Below are 16849 nucleotides of genomic sequence, written 5' to 3' on the forward strand. Positions count from 1 at the left end.
GAAAGTAAATGAACATAAAACTCAACAAATGACCCATTAACACTAATAGAGACCGACGTTAGATTTGAACGGTTGATAAAACAGAGATATCGGAAGCGGATTGTTGGTTATCCAGGGTGCGGGGCGTGCCGGTAAAGTCCCCGGATGTGCTGGACCATGTGCGGTCCTGTCTGTCTCACACGCTCCTGTCCTCCCTGCTGCGGTTATATCACCGAGTCCTGTCGCAGCTCCAGCATCCACACACCTGAAGTAAGTCCTGACATCTCTTTGAAACACCTTCCCGTGGCCTCGGCGGCCTTCGGCCCGCAGCTAGCTCCGCGTGGCACCGCACATTTCACGCTGTCTCCGAGTTAAGCGACGATGACGGTTCGTCTTTCATGTCGCCGAGAGGAGAGATTTCATCATCGCGAGCCACAAGGACATGTTGGTCAAAAATGTCCGAGTGTCTCTGTGCGAACTGTGAATTCAAAGCTAACGCGATGTTTAGCGTCGTGGAAATACGGGTTGTGACGTTCGCCAGACCTGAAGAGCAGCTGGAGACCAGGTCGAATCGACTCTATTATTAATATTCATAATTCATAACAGGGATATCCAGAGGTATCTTCATTAAGAAGCACGTGGGGTGATTATCGATCAGTGGATTTTAATCAGTGATCTGATCAGGGATGAGGAGGCGCGTGCTAATGCGATTTGACCTTGTGACTGGCGACCTGACGAACACACGTGGGTTCACCAGGAAGTGGGTTTGGGGGTTAATAGAATTATCTGTTTAAATGTATTTACTGTGCTCATTCATTTCTACGAGCTGATCCAGAACCGTACAGCTTTAAATGAGTCTCGTCAGTAGAACCATTCAAACCAGGGCTTTTTTTATTAGAAAAACTCTCTGAATTAACAATTTAATCACAGATCAACCTTCAAAATGAACATTTGTATCAATGGAACAGTGAACGTAGAGAAATCCACTGTCCAGAAGATGTAAAACATTCAGATAATCAAAAGAGAAACGTTTTGCAATGACTGTCAACATGTCATCAATCAACATGTATTTTCCTTTTAATTAATTAATGTGAAAACTTGCCACATTATTTATTTCCGTTACAAATTTATATCGTCTTTTATTTTCCAGATTAGTCGGTTTATTGACGAAATGGTAAAGAAAATGAAAAATCAACAGTCCACTACTGTAAAATGTCCAGGTTCTCATCACATGACACGGAGAAAAGTGTCAGTGTTTCATTTAAATAAATTAGATTATGTTTCCGAACACGCCCTTCTTTAAACATACCAGCAAAAACGCTGCACTTCTCTACAAACAAGAAGAGCCTGAATAATATCTGCATGTCATTTAAGATTTAAATGCCTCTGTGATGCATCATTTGTAAAAAGCGTTTGTCAGGTAGAGAACGAGGAGATTTAGTTACCGGGCAGATGACAGTTTTTCCTGAGGGGCTTTAGGGGAAACGGCCAGATCCAATTTTTCCTTTTTGATTTTACTTTACATTATTACTGCATCATTTTGAAGATCTATCATGTTTCTATATTTCCTGACATTAATTTACTGAGCAACTTATTAAATATCCGGATAATAAACCGGTGAAAACACCTCGACTGTGCTGTAAGTGCAAGGTCATCCTGGGACAGTGTTTCTCCATCTCATTGATTCACTGGTGGGTGGGACGTTCTTCCACTGTTGACCACCGGGGGCAGAGTACACCTCTATCATAGATAATCATTATTTAGCTGCACTGTGAATTTTCTGTGGACTTTCAGGATTAAAGAAAAACTGTTTAGCAGATTTGATTATTAACCCCGGTCCTCTCTCTCTCTCTCTCTCTCTCTCTCTCTCTCCATAGAGATGTTTCGTCTACCAACAGTCATGAAGCAGGTGAGGCCTGTGTGCCGGGCGCTGGCCCCTCACCTCACACGAGGCTACGCCAAGGAGGTGAAGTTCGGAGCCGACGCTCGCGCCCTCATGCTGCAGGGGGTCGACCTGCTGGCTGATACTGTGGCCGTCACCATGGGTCCAAAGGTGAAGGGAGCTTCTGTTATCTTTGATTCAAGGTTTGAAAGTCTTGAAGCTCCGAGTTCAGTTCAGGTCGTGTGAAGCATCATCAGTGAGCTAAAAAACAAAACCAATAAAAGGTGTTAAATCTCATTTAAAAGGTCTAATCTGCTGCGAGGTGGAACGTTAAGTCCTGGAAGGTTTTTTTATCTAAAAAAAAAAAATCCCTTCTATTATTTTGTAGATCTCTGACTTCATCAATTAATCAAACTTGGGTGATACATACATTTTCATACAGCTCAAATAGATTTAGAGATGATTCACATATATGAACCTTTATTGTTCTGTCTGATTTTTAAATAAAAGTCAGTTAATTCATACAGCTGGTAAAAAATGTTAGGGCTTATTATCTTCACTGGGTTTTCATTTATCTTTCATACTTTTGTGACATAAGAATAAATGTCTATATCGTCTCTACTGGTTTTCCATCAAACTTTGGTCATTGAAGATGTGACCAAGACTCTTTTATCTCACCGCCTTGTTTCTGCGTTTCAGGGTCGTAATGTCATCATCGAGCAAAGCTGGGGCAGCCCCAAGGTCACCAAGGACGGCGTGACGGTGGCCAAGAGCATCGACCTGAAGGACAAGTACAAGAACATCGGTGCCAAGCTGGTGCAGGATGTGGCCAACAACACCAACGAGGAGGCCGGTGACGGCACCACCACCGCCACAGTGCTGGCCCGCGCCATCGCCAAGGAGGGCTTCGACACCATCAGCAAAGGAGCCAACCCCGTGGAGATCCGACGCGGAGTCATGATGGCCGTGGAAACCGTCATCAACGAGCTGAAGGTGCTCTCCAGGCCGGTGACGACGCCAGAGGAGATCGCACAGGTACTGAACATGAGTAAACCAGTAACTTGTTAATGTATATTTGAAAACGTGATGTCGGTGTGGCGTCAGCAGCTTTTTTTTTTTACTCGCTCAGGTTTAACAATGAATGTTCTCCTTCAGGTCGCTACAATCTCAGCCAATGGAGACGTGGAGATCGGTACCATCATCTCCAACGCCATGAAGAAAGTCGGCCGCAAGGGAGTCATCACTGTCAAGGTGAGTTTCCTGACGGATGTAAGAAGACTTGACGTCAGATTAGTCAAAGGCTGTAAATAATGTGTTGTGTCGTCTCAGGACGGGAAGACGCTGCACGATGAGCTGGAGATCATCGAGGGGATGAAGTTTGACCGCGGCTACATTTCCCCGTATTTCATCAACTCTCCCAAAGGTAAAGATTCTCCTACTGTCGGCTGTTTTTATATTATAATTCATTGCATCCGACTCGGTAACAAACACCATCTTCGCTCTCTCAGGTCAGAAGTGCGAGTTCCAGGACGCCTACCTGCTGCTGAGCGAGAAGAAGATCTCCACCGTCCAGAGCATCGTTCCAGCTCTGGAGCTCGCCAACCAGCACCGCAAGCCACTGGTTATTGTGGCGGAGGATGTGGATGGAGAGGCTCTCAGCACCTTGGTCCTCAACAGGTTCGTCCTGTTTGTTTACTGATCCCAGTTTAGAGATTAGCTGTCTGCTCATATTTCACTGACTAGAGTTAAAAGTGTGCGACTAAGAAACCGAAAGCAACGAAATGTCCACATCTTGGTTTGTAGGCTGAAGGTCGGGCTTCAGGTGGTCGCTGTCAAAGCCCCGGGCTTCGGAGACAACAGGAAGAACCAGCTGAAGGATATGGCCGTGGCCACCGGGGGCACTGTGAGTCAACGTTTGAAGTCTTTAAAAGCACTGAATTTAAAATAATATTTTTAATTAACCTGAAATTTCTTAGAAAGATCTTGAATATTTGTGTTGCCTCTTATAGACGTAACATTAGTTATACATTTGGAGACTCAAGTGGCTGAATTGTTAAAAACCTTCTTAGAATTAAATGTCCACCTTCTTTTCAAAGTAAGAGAGGATGTGCAGGTGTATTTATTGAATTCATTTCTCTTCTCCTCTCTGCAGGTGTTCGGGGATGAGGCTCTGGGTCTGGCCCTCGAAGACATCCAGGCTCACGACTTCGGTAAAGTCGGTGAGGTGCAGATCACCAAAGACGACACGTTGCTGCTGAAGGGAGGCGGCAGCCCCGCGGAGGTTGATAAACGTGCAGCGGAGATCCTCGAGCAGCTGGAAAGCACCGACAGCGACTACGAGAAGGAGAAACTCAACGAGAGGCTCGCCAAGCTGTCCGACGGAGTCGCTGTGCTCAAGGTGCGTCTCAATCAGACGTTCGGACCGGACGAGATGACGACTGCCACGGTGTCTCTCCATAAAAACAAGTGGTGATACCTTTTGCTCCTGTTTCAGATCGGAGGAACGAGTGATGTGGAGGTGAACGAGAAGAAGGACCGCGTGACCGACGCTCTGAACGCCACCCGGGCCGCTGTGGAGGAGGGGATCGTACCCGGTGGAGGCTGCGCTCTGCTTCGCTGCATCCCTTGTCTCGATAGCATCCAAACTGCCAACTCTGACCAGAAGATCGGTCAGTGAAACACGTGCACACGCTCAGATGAAGTCAAACTCGCGATGACAGATTTCAGTAGATGGGCTCCACAGAGGTCCTGTGAGGGATCAGTGTGGAGTTTAAGGGCGGGGGGGTGACCATGAGATGTAGAATTTAGATTCCAAAGGTAAACAGTTAGAAAAACAAATATTCATGTAGACTCGGGGTGTTCACATGCATTTGTTTTCTTAACTAACTGCTGTTTATACATGAAATCATGAGAAGCAGCTTAACTGGTGTCGATCCTCATGTCAAACAAAAGCAGACATAACAAAAAATCCACATTTAGATGTTGTACGTTTTCAAATCCTCAGTTTATTACGTTTATAAAGTACGAAGTCTGTCCAAATAATTACGAGAGAGTTAAACGGGCCTGAAAAGATGACGTTCTTTTTACTTGGGTGAAAAACTTTTCCATTAATCTGCTTCCTTTCCATCCAACCAGGTGTGGACATCATCAGGCGGGCGCTGCGTATCCCCGCCATGACCATCGCTAAGAACGCCGGCGTGGAGGGTTCTCTGGTGGTGGAGAAGATCCTCCAGTCATCAGATGAGATCGGCTACGACGCCATGTTGGGAGAGTACGTCAACATGGTGGAGAAGGGCATCATCGACCCCACCAAGGTAGAGTGCAGCCAGTCGGTTCTAGTTTAGTCCCATGTGTTAACAGATGGGACTAAACTTGTGTTGTGAACATAAAGAATGAAAGAAATGTAAAATCCTGTGACTCACCCTGGTATCGTCCGTCTCTACAGGTGGTGAGGACGGCGCTGCTGGACGCTGCAGGCGTGGCTTCTCTGCTCGCCACCGCCGAGGCCGTCGTCACGGAGCTACCCAAAGAGGAGAAGGAGATGCCCGGTGGTATGGGAGGCATGGGTGGAATGGGCGGCATGGGAGGAGGCATGGGTTTCTAATCCGACTCCCCCGCCTGATGCTGTACAGACTCGACGGGCAGAGCGGAGCTGGAGGTGGCTGAGGAACAGAAAAACAAAATCCTCCCGAGAACCTGCAGCCACCTCCACCGAGCTCTGCCCACACTGACTGGCCATGAGTATGTCGGAGTGCGACCCCCCCCTCCCCCCGTATTCAACTCTGCCTCCTGCCTCTCAGTCCGGTTTCTGGAGGATCCGACTAAGTCAGGAGGAGGAGACGCCATCGAGTTAAAACCACCTGAACCGTCTCAACGGCTCCGACCAACGAACCGTCAAACGAACTCATCGTTCATCATGTCACATGTTCACACTGCTGTTCTCTGAGAAGTCCAACGTCCCAAGAAGAAGCTAACAGTCAACGTATCTGATGCAAACCGAGCAGGGCCGGAATGAGAAGAAGCTTAGCTAGGAATGTCTCTGTCAGTAATTCTTTTGTCTTTGTAGCATTTCTGTTAATTCTTTCTTATTTTATATAAATATCTTGTGTAATGTTTTTGTTTGTCCTCAGATAATAATGATGTGGGTTCAAATCTGTCTTTTGATTTAATTAAACCAGTTTTCTTACAGCGCCTCGACGTTTTCTGTGTCTCTGAAGTGACAGAAATAAATCCCCTTGTCCTTGAACACGATTGGATGACGAGTGACTACAGCGTCACCAGGAGCCTGTTTCAAAATCTGTCAAATCTAAATGTTTACGCAGACGCCTGACGATCCTTGAATCTTTCTCGTTTTCATGCTTCACGTTGCAGACGATACATTTTACAGCTCACGTGTGATTGTGGAGGATTGTGTGAGATCTCGTTTACGATATGAAAACCTGTGGCGTCGCCTTGCTGTTTAAACTCTGATTTATATTTGTGTGACTGCGTTCGCTCGTCTCAACTCAGAAAACTAGTTTACTCCATATAAATCTTAGTAGGGGGCGCTGCTGTTCAACATAAATACATTATTACGGCGAATAGCTGGTATCGTTCTGTTTTGTACGATGTAGACGTTGGTTAATGGTGAATCTTTTTTCTTATTTAATAAATTCAGTTCTGATGTTAAATTGTTTATTCAGCTTCTTTTTAAACCTCTCGTCTTTGTTTGAATCAAGTTCAAACTATTTCCACCATGAGTTGAGTTTCAGACGCCCTTGGAAACAGGAACTGAGGAATAAGGTCCATTTAGTGGCTGTTCTGGATCTTTCAATCACTTCTGATGATCCTCAACGATAAAGTTTTGGCCTGTTTTCATGTTGACGTTTCTATTTTTACGAGCAGTTCGAAGGCTCAACATTCATGTGTGGTTAAAAGATAAAGTTCAACTTGATCTTTTAAGATGAGACGGCTGTGGACAAAACACAAACCACAATGTCCAGTTCGTGGCTGATCTGGAGCGTTCGTACAAGATCTTCACCAGCTGGAGACATTTACCAGTTAGAGAGAAGCTAGATGGTGTTTTCTGAAAAGCTGAGACTCAAAGTCCGTCTTGACTAATAGTTGTTGTGGAAAAGAAGTATATCAGTGGATCTTCATCAGCCAGTTTAAACTCCAAACTATAAAAACTAAAAATGTCAACATTACAATTATATATCAACTGATGAAGATCATGAGAAATGATCAAAAACTGCGACTGCTCTTAATCAATCTTTTGAGTGTAATGAAAGAAAAAACAGCTGGAAATGATTAGAAGAATAAAAACAGGAGTCGTTTCCTACCAGCAGGAAGTATTTTTAGCTCCAGTGATCCACGTTACTTTTCTCTGGAAATAAATCACAACAACCTTTGACGTTGCTTCAGTGACGCAGGTCCAGGGTCAAAGGTCAAATAGAACTGTTCTAGGCCGTGACATTTCAAACCTTAAAAGACTTTAAACGCAGCCACGCTTCAAACCGTCTATTACATCTATTCTTACCGCTCACATGCTCAAACTATTTCTGTCCAGCCAGAGGAGGTGACTCTTGTTTAGATTACCCCCAAACAAACACACACACAAACAAAATACACGCCAGTCAGGGTTTTTCTTTTTTAGAAAAAATACTTTATAAATCATGCAGCTGGTAAATCTGTCTGAAGTCTCTTAACATTCAACTTTCCCCCGAACACACGGACACAAACCCAGTCCCTTTAAAAGCAGTGTGTCTCTTTTCAAAATGTGACCTCAATACCAATATTTACACTTTAAACTAAGTAATAAATACAAGTATATTGTTTAAAAATAGAGATAAATATGCTGCCAGTCGGCCGGGAGGCACTCTGTGAGTGACGTGGGTTCAGGGCAGGTGACCTCGCTGAACCACGTCCGAGCCGACACGTCCACATGTACGACCTGGATCTATTCAACATCTGGATCTGGACGACCACGCTGGACCAAAGCAAAGATTCCTAATTCATGCTTCTAATCCTTAATGTTAAAAATAAAAACTAAATTATTTTAACTTAGTGTGTCTCCAGATGGGTTTAGAGAAGACCCTCGATGTCGGGGGTTCGATGACAGCCTCTGTTTTCTGTTATTATCATTGTTGATAATAATAGTATCGTTAAGAATAGAGTCATTTTAGTGTTTTATTTGCATTTGAATATTTGCTCATTTTATTTCTTTATCATCAATCACGGCTTCAAACAGACGACAAGAATAAATCTGACCTTGGGTCGATTTTCACTCGCTGTCGAATTGTCGTTGGAAGTCATGTGATCAATCATGTGATCAATCATGTGATCAATCATGTGATCAATCACTCGTCAAATGTGTCTCGTTGTTCACGCTCAGAAAACAACATTTGATCCTGTGATGTTAAATAAATACAGGCCGGAGTCTCTGTGTCGTCGGCCGGTTTTGGGCCCTTTACATCGACAGTTGGTTTACATGTTTGCGAAGCTGCATTTAAAATAACACACAGCTCATATTGCACACTTAAGAAGAAATAAAACACCCTCTGCTGTATAAGTCAGCAGCTCTCATGTCCAGCATCGCTCTCTTAACAATGACATGAGCATAATATTGAGAAAAATAAACAGCCCTCTAAATAAAAGTTCAGCTCCCAGAGAAGGTTTGTGTTTCCGATAGTGTACAGATCGGTTTTCTTTGTTTACACGTCCTCCTGCTCGTCCTCTTTAAACAAAATGTCCCGTGACAGTGTCTCACCGGCTTCTGCTCTTTATTCTTACTACATATTCTCATCATGTGATTGTCTGTGGTGTTTAAACAAGACTTGGGCCCTATCAGTTGTTTTAATACGCTGATAATGTGACATGATGGTATGAATTAAATCAATAATTAAAACAGTTGCAGAATAATTGTCTGACTGATTGATTCTCGATAAAACCGTGGGAAATGTGGCTTTTTCAGCCACTTCTAAATCATTCAATTATAAATCGATTCGTCTCTAATGTGGTAAAACATTATTTAAGAAGATGAACTGATGCAGCAGCTGTTAAAATGAAGTCTCCTGCAGCTGTAGTAAAACAGTCAGTCAGAGCAGTGAGGTGAACGACTGGTGTTTCCAGATGTGATGACACACGAGCTGCTGTGGTTTCACCTTCACGCTCACAACCTGAGAACTCAGATTCTACTCAGACAGTGGAAACGACTGAATGAAATGTTGAGCATGAAGGTGGAAGCTCGGAGCTGGATCTGTGTCACTGGATCCGTGTCACTTATTAGATATGAAATAGTTGGGAATGAACTTGGTCGTAGCTGTGAGAAAGGCACTGCAACGTTCACTAACACTTTCTCCTCCCTCGTCCTCTCTGGCGTTGGCATCAGATATCTGTGGTTGCCTTTGGGGGCGGCGCTACGTGTGGTGAACCTCGTGGAACATGAGCTCGCGAGGGATGGGCGTCTCGGCGCCGTATACCTTGGAGGCGCGGTGCTCGAACGCAGACACCATCTGCTTCACCACCTGGTCGAAGAAGACGTGAGCGAGCTGAGAGTGGATGAGGGAACGAAACTCGAAGGAGATCTGAGGGAAGCAGCAGAGAGGATAAAGTTAGCGGCTGAATTTCACACCGTACACACATCAAAGGGTCGGCATAGAAACACAACACCTGCAGCTGCACACATGGCAACTCTGACACGAGGAAGAACCAGCACAGGATCAGAGAAGAGGACAAACAAGAGCCGTTTGCAGACATGAACTCCAGAGAATGTCTGGACAAAGGGATCCGGACTTTCTCCGGAGTTTGTCTTTCACATACGAACACACATGCAGGACATTCCTCTGCGGAAATCACATGTTTTTCTTCATAGCACAAACAAACCGGCCTCAGCTTTATTATTAAAAGCTCTCAAAGCTCGTTGTCTTTTCAAGTTTACATCTTCATCTGTGTCTTCTACATGTGCGGCTCCTCTTTTTCATCCTGAGATATTTGTATTATTTTTGTTGTGTTCAGTTTTGCGCCTGTTGCGTGTTGGAAACATAATAAACACGCCCACTCCTCCGGATTGTCTCCCGCTGTTTGCTCACTCTGACAATATCCAGAGTTTTGACTTGGGGGCTGGCAGGAGAAACTCCAGAGAATGTCTGGAGCCTCTAACTCAGACGTTTGCGTTCTAACATACAGCCCCTTGTGATCATTTCAGGAGATTATGTGGAGTTTAGTACAGGTCTGAAAAACTGAGAAACTACAGAGAAAAGACAAACTGTTCATTCTGACTCTGATTGATTCTCAATTTAAAACGATTCTGGATTCAAAAATACGAGCACTCAGCATGAAAGAATCTTAGATCTTCCTTATTCTTCTCGTATGAATAAAAAATAGAGAAATGTTAAAGATCTTGATCCATTTTTTTCACCCACCCCTTCTTCTTTTAACCTCTCACAAATCTTTTTGCAGGTTTGACTTCTACAGCAACTTCTTCTACTTACACCAAAATCCACGGTGCAGGTACGAGGGTAACCCGGGAGACCAGGGCTGAAGCGCCAAACCGTCTCCAAGTGGTTGAAGAGTTTCCCATCTGAACAGGACGCCTGACAAGAGACAAAAACACAAGAACCAGAACGTTAGTCCAAGTGTTTGGTGAATCTGACTTTGATCACTGAATCTGAACAGGCCTCAACAAGAAGAGAGATACGTTCAGGATCATGTAGCTGACGTGGGCTGGGAGGCAGTGCCGTACCTTGACCAGGTGGGGGCGTACTGTAGTGACAAGAGAGTTGTAGTTCTCCACCACAGGAGGAAAGCCCACGCTGAGTTTGGCCTTGCAGAAGCCAGATCGCCGAAACACCACGTCAGATTTCTTACACCAGGGAACAAAGAGGCGGTAGTTTTCCACGCCGGCCACCACGTCATATATCTCCTGCATGGAATACCTGAGGAGTGAAGGACGAGAGGAGCGAGTCGTTAGCTCCAGTGTGCAAATACCAACATGCAGAGCTGCACGTCAGGAAGCAGATGAAGGTCAGCGACTGTGACATAACACGAAACAAGACTGACACGACTCACGACCCGGTTAAGTGTTCAACTAGGTCGGAAACGAACAGACAGAAAGAGAGGGAGGGAGGAGAAAGAGAGGAGACAAAGAGAAGAGGAGAAACTAAATAAAGACAAGATGTAGTGAATGAGAGACAGATTATACGACTAGTGTTGTATAAGTGCCTCACTCCAGTTGAGGGGAAATAACTCGCTGCCGCTTGCGTCTATTTATACAAGCAGATTTAGTGATTATGACCTCTCTATGGAACAGAGGAGGACATTCAGTGCGTCACACAGGGACACATACGTCAGGTCTCAGCTGGTGGAGGCCGCGCCACTCAGAACATGAACCCATGTTGGAAGTTAGGATTTTAGTTTGTGTTATTTTGTGATTATGCATCGTCAATAAACAGTTTTTATTGTTACAAGCAAAGGTTGATTACAATCAGGTGTGAATCATTTAGGCTCAGTAATATTATTCCGTCTGTTCAAACTGGTCTTTGAAGGATTAGTGTAATGATGAGGAACATAATCCTCCGCCCTTGTTCTATGCAAAAATAGATTTGAATTATTTGTACTGGTGCAGTGCCCATTGTAAACCTGTCTGTTTGGAATGTGCTGCTGGGAGTGCTGGTTTCCTGTTTATGGAATTATGGAATGAGTAGATAGATGCCAGCGATAAGGAACAAATTCCTCCTCCCTCGTTTTGTGCAAAAGTAGATTTAAATTATTTTTACTATTGATTTTTCCCTCAGTAATATGCAAATGTTGCAGCAAGACACTCAAAGTCGAATCAGACGATCTACTCTGTGGATAATAACAAAGCCCACACATGTATATAAGTGTGAGGCAGGAGAGGTGAACCTGGTGTGTGTTCATCTGGTTGTGGAGTTTGTTTCCTGTGGACTTCCCTTGAGCATCACATTGACAGTTAGCAGGAAAGCTGACAATGTTTGACTGGTTGCTGTTGTTGTTGCTGCTATATCAGTGGTGCCAGTGGCAAGCATCAGGCATGCCCACCATCAAGCGTTAAGGTTACACGTCAGAGTGAGTTCTCTGAGTCGCAGAGTAATAAAGTCACAGAGTCACAGGCCACAGCAAGATAACACAACGTCCTGCATACAGAGTACCATCCTGGTTCTCTGTCCCACAACATTCCCACACAGGTGTAATTTAAGGTTCAGTGCCCAAGACCACTTTGATATGCGGACTGGAGGAGCCAGGGATCAAACCACCATGCTTGTGGTCAGTAGACCAGCAGCTCCACCGGATCGATTTCCTGATCCACAGCCACAGATGATACATCAGAGAACAAATCTAAAAGAACAACCTTCTGAGACCACATGACAAAAGTACTGTCGGGTCAATGTCAGACCTGGTGTGAAAATCCATTCCAGGAGATGTGATCACGAGTGGAAAGCTCTTCACAACCTGCATCAGAATGTGTCTCCAGTGACCAGCTGTGTTCAGAACACTGAGTACAGCCGCTAACACCAAGTCTAATTGAAACCAGACTCACCCAATGATGCGTCTCTCGGAGTACTCCTTCTTCTTGGAGAAGGAGTCAGCCAGGTTGAAGAAGCTGCGGGCCGGCAACACGACGCCACGCCCTGACGTGGCCGCACCCAGGAGGGGAGGCACCCGTGTCATCAGGATCCCACATGACGACAGATACCTGGTCCCAAAACAAACCAACAGGGTCAGGAAAGTGGTTTTGAAAGGATCTGACACACACGATACAGTTTATACATACAACACTTCTCCAGCATTTGTCATTTATATAAAACAGGTGAACATGAAATGCCAGGAAACCAGAACAGAACCTGGTCAGGGACGCCTCATTTACTACGAGCACTGGAGACATAAAATCTTTAATAAATACAGTCTGGGTCTCAAACCACCTGGGCTCACTCAACCCTGTTTGACTACCTGTCTGCCTTCACTTCTATATGTGTAGGCCTCTATTCGACCTGAGGGAGAAGCTGCAGATTATTGATAATATTGACTTCACTGTATCACAACCACATGAAACGGGAAGAGTCTTTAATTTTTTTACTCGCACACTCAATCTACTTATTAGCTGATGTCCAACTGAAAAACTATTTTACTAACGTCCAGACCAACTGGGTCCTGGATGACAAATCACCACTTTACTGACAATCGACTAATTGATTAATAGACCAATCCTGAGTCAGTTCCTCCCTGACACCATGAATGGAAGGACTCATTAATCCAGGACGGGTCACTGAAGTTCATGAACCAACTCGTGTCACGCTGCTCGTGACAGAAGCCTCCTGCTGAGTTCTGGCTGTGACCCACGGCACCTGTGACCCAGTGTCCCTGGCATCGGACGGGTTGGAAGCACACAGTGTCACCACATGTGTTCAGATTCACCACTCGTTACATCACCGATTCGTTTGATATGATCGGGAGGAAAAAGAATTGCCACTGATTTCTTAGATGTCGTTATCGAACCCTTATGACACAGAAATATTATTGAGGGTTGATATTTTGTGTTTAACCATAAAATGTTGTTTTAAACAACTAGGAATAGAAAGAAAAAACTTTTTGGGATAAAATTTTAACATAAATACATATTTTCTGCATTGTTTGTTATGTAAAATAAGTATTTATGTCGTGCATGTCATAAACACAGATAACAAAGTCTGTTAAAGGCTCAAATCAGCAGAATTCATAGTCAAACCGTTAAATCCTTTGTGTTCTACATGAAACCGATGGTGTGCTTGTCACAATGTGGTCATTTGAATTCCTGTTCCATCACAGGTCTGCAGAACTCTCCAAAGAAAGTAAATTCACTACAACTTGAAACGTGATACAGCTGACACATGGCAGGGACCTAAAACTGGCAAGTCCTCTCTGGTGTATAGTTACAGTGCAGTTGAGAAATACCTCTTCAGAGGACAGTGTGCACGAGGTCTGACCCCAACACGACACAGACGCAGGACCAGCATGTGACACACAGTGGATTTCAAACTGAATGTTACAAGCTCAAACAAGTTTAATGAGGAAACTTTTTCAAGCCACCGTGCAGACCATCTCCCTTTTCCCTGAGAAACACTTACAAGCAATGTGCCACCGTCTGAACATTGTGCCAGAGGCGAACCTGAACTTCAGTTGTGTTCCCCCCCGGGAGAGAAAGGGCAGAATGGTCTTATCTTATCTTAGCTGGCATGTGAGAGCCACTTCCTCTGCAGGATTTTAAACCTCAGAGGACTATGGATGTCCAGAGATACGACAAAACACGATGCAGAGGAAACAGCTCTTTGTGGATTAAAAAGCTTTGTGACATATTAACTAATTATGATGGTTCGACTGTAATTCAACAGCAGCAACAAGTACATGGTCATGGACTTGAATCAAGGTGTAGCTGTACCTAATAAACTGCACACTGAGTGCATTCATATTATTAAAGCTGCTTTTTTACCACATTATTTTTCACTATCTTGCTATCCAATCACGAGTGACCACATCAGGAGTTATAGCTGTTGATAAATACTTTAAAAAACACTTTAAAAAGAGCCTGGAAATTGTACTTCAATAAAAATGGTAAGCACTTATATACAGTATTATTGACAGTATTAATTAACATTAATTACCTCTGTTTTTTATGTTATTACAGCTAATTATGCATTAACAAACACTTTTAGTTACATTTAAGTTTGTTATGAACACTTTTATAGAAAGCTGAATTAGTGTAAACTGTTTATAAACGTCAAATCCAGTGGGTTTTAAGTGTTAGCTAGGGTTAAGTTAAGTGTTTATTTCAATGAGGGAAGAAGCACATCTGTGTATGATATAAAAACAGCTGGACAGCAGCACAGAGAACATCCCCAGGTGCAGGCGGACCTAATAAACTGAAAGTGAATGTGTTCATACCACGTTATGTTTCAGTATCTGCAGTAACAGCTGTGGATAAACACATTCATAACAATGCGTTGCACCACTCGTGTAAAGTATTTATCCGCATTTATAACTTCTTTGAAAGTTCGCACCCAGTTTCTAACAGTTGAATAAGGTGTTAGCCGGTCAGCTGGTGTCACGTTAACATGTCACCAGCTGGTTTTGGTTCTTCTCCTGATTAAACCTCTAACTTGTGAAGTTACCACCGACTCTGATGGAGTCTGAACTTTCTGACACTCTCCAGGTGGAACGTGGATCAGAGGATAGTTTGAAATCTTTACCTGACGTTGTTCCTGCTCTGAACTTCTCTGCTGACGGACTGTTTCAAACACTGGGCTACTCTCCTCAGGCCGCCTCTCGCCATCTTCCTCTTCTTCCTCCTCTTCTTCTGCTTCTTCTTCTCGCTCCTGACAGCAGCTCCTTGGTCACCTACACCCGCCCACTCTCACGTACCCGCCCTAATCTCGGCCTCCCATTGGATAACACGTCCTCTCTAAGCGTTCCCCATTGGTCGGTTCTGCCTTCCGTCACAGAGGCAGCTGTTGACGTCCGTGCCAGGCGCGTTCATGCACGAGGACGCGCAGGAATGTCACGAGATGTTGGCTCGGGTTGCAGCGGTTTAAAGGGATAGTTCACTATACTGTACTATATAATATTCTATACTATACTATACTGTATTATACTATACTGTACTATATTATACTAAACTAGCCCATACTATACTGTACTATATACTATTCTATACTATACTATACTGTACTATATTATACTAAACTAGCCCATACTATACTGTACTATATACTATTCTATACTATAATACTATACTGTACTATACTATACTAAACTAGCCCATACTATACTGTACTATATACTATTCTATACTATAATACTATACTGTACTATACTATACTAAACTAGCCCATACTATACTGTACTATACTGTTCTATACTGTATTATAAACAAGATCCATGAAAGGGATACTTCACCTAAAATAAGATTCACTATGTACTCACGACTAAACCATACTGTACTGTACTATACTATACTTTTTGTAGTAATTTCACCTTTTTCCTTTACTTTTAATGCTTCTATTATATTACAACTGCTGCGCACTTTAACTGCTATTTACTACAACCTGTGGATTACATTACTTCCCATGAAGTATTTTTGCACTTCTTAATCCATTTTCGCACTATTCTGATTTGCACTACTCTCATCCTATCCACCGTGTACCTTATGACTGCATACTATGTCGTACTGTGTAGTCTACTATGTTTTGAGTACTTAATATGTTGCGTACTTATATGTATAGACCACCTTAAGTGTCTGCAGGAGAGTATCACAGGTTAAATCTTTCCTGCAGCTGTTGGACTGTAGCTCTGCTCCCTGTAGACCACACACAACAATTTCTGGGACTGCACAATAAACTCACTCATTTAACTGCACAATACAATCTGTGCAATTCAATGTGGAATCCCTTTAAACTGCATGTATTCAGAATCTTAGCTAATATAAATGATATTGATTATTATATCAGTCAGAGGAACCTATTTCAGAAAAAAATAATACTTTTACTTTTAATAGTTTGATCGAATGCAGCTGGCAATGCTTTTATACTTGTAGTAGGATGTATGTTGGTACTTTTATTGTGTAAGTAAAATGTAAAATTAATGATTCTTCCATCAGTGATTACGATTATTACCGATTATTTTGTTTAGTTATCTTCTGCTTTGGGTGATTTGCAGTGTGAACATATCAGAGCAGGGAGTTTATTGGGCTGGGAGTATTTCTTTTGTTTTATTTCTGTAAATCAAGCTTGCAATTCAGTAGAAGTACTGAAGTACAGATGAACACATGTGGATAGAGGACAGAGAAGGCAGCTAATTGTAAACCATGGCAAGAGCAAAGTACATTTTGATTTAAGAGATATCCTACAAACTGTGTAATCGAAAAGTAAATGATTTTCTCAGATAAACAAATATTAATGAGAGAATAAAGGTTTTTTAATATAAATATAAGACACTCCATACCAGCTGGTGGCGGTAATG

The 16849-nt window shown here is 43.3% G+C and overlaps 2 protein-coding genes across 2 annotated transcripts; one reads left to right on the forward strand and one right to left on the reverse strand.

Moving 5' to 3' along the window:
* Positions 1-112: 112 nt before the first annotated feature.
* On the forward strand, positions 113-6052 carry hspd1 (heat shock 60 protein 1). The gene is made up of 11 exons (XM_035174513.2): positions 113-249; positions 1857-2032; positions 2561-2896; positions 3017-3112; positions 3191-3284; positions 3370-3538; positions 3665-3764; positions 4014-4259; positions 4356-4530; positions 4997-5175; positions 5307-6052. The coding sequence occupies exons 2-11, from the start codon at positions 1859-1861 to the stop codon at positions 5463-5465; spliced, it is 1728 nt and encodes a 575-aa protein (XP_035030404.1). The 5' UTR covers positions 113-249; positions 1857-1858; the 3' UTR covers positions 5466-6052.
* Positions 6053-7482: 1430 nt separating this feature from the next.
* On the reverse strand, positions 7483-15237 carry coq10b (coenzyme Q10B). Its single transcript, XM_035174517.2, has 5 exons — positions 15082-15237; positions 12399-12554; positions 10584-10776; positions 10333-10434; positions 7483-9426 (listed from the first exon to the last, which is right to left on the reverse strand). The coding sequence occupies exons 1-5, from the start codon at positions 15162-15164 to the stop codon at positions 9259-9261; spliced, it is 702 nt and encodes a 233-aa protein (XP_035030408.1). The 5' UTR covers positions 15165-15237; the 3' UTR covers positions 7483-9258.
* Positions 15238-16849: the final 1612 nt, after the last annotated feature.

This window comes from Hippoglossus stenolepis, chromosome 13 (assembly GCF_022539355.2).
Source record: "Hippoglossus stenolepis isolate QCI-W04-F060 chromosome 13, HSTE1.2, whole genome shotgun sequence".
Lineage (NCBI taxonomy): Eukaryota > Metazoa > Chordata > Actinopteri > Pleuronectiformes > Pleuronectidae > Hippoglossus > Hippoglossus stenolepis.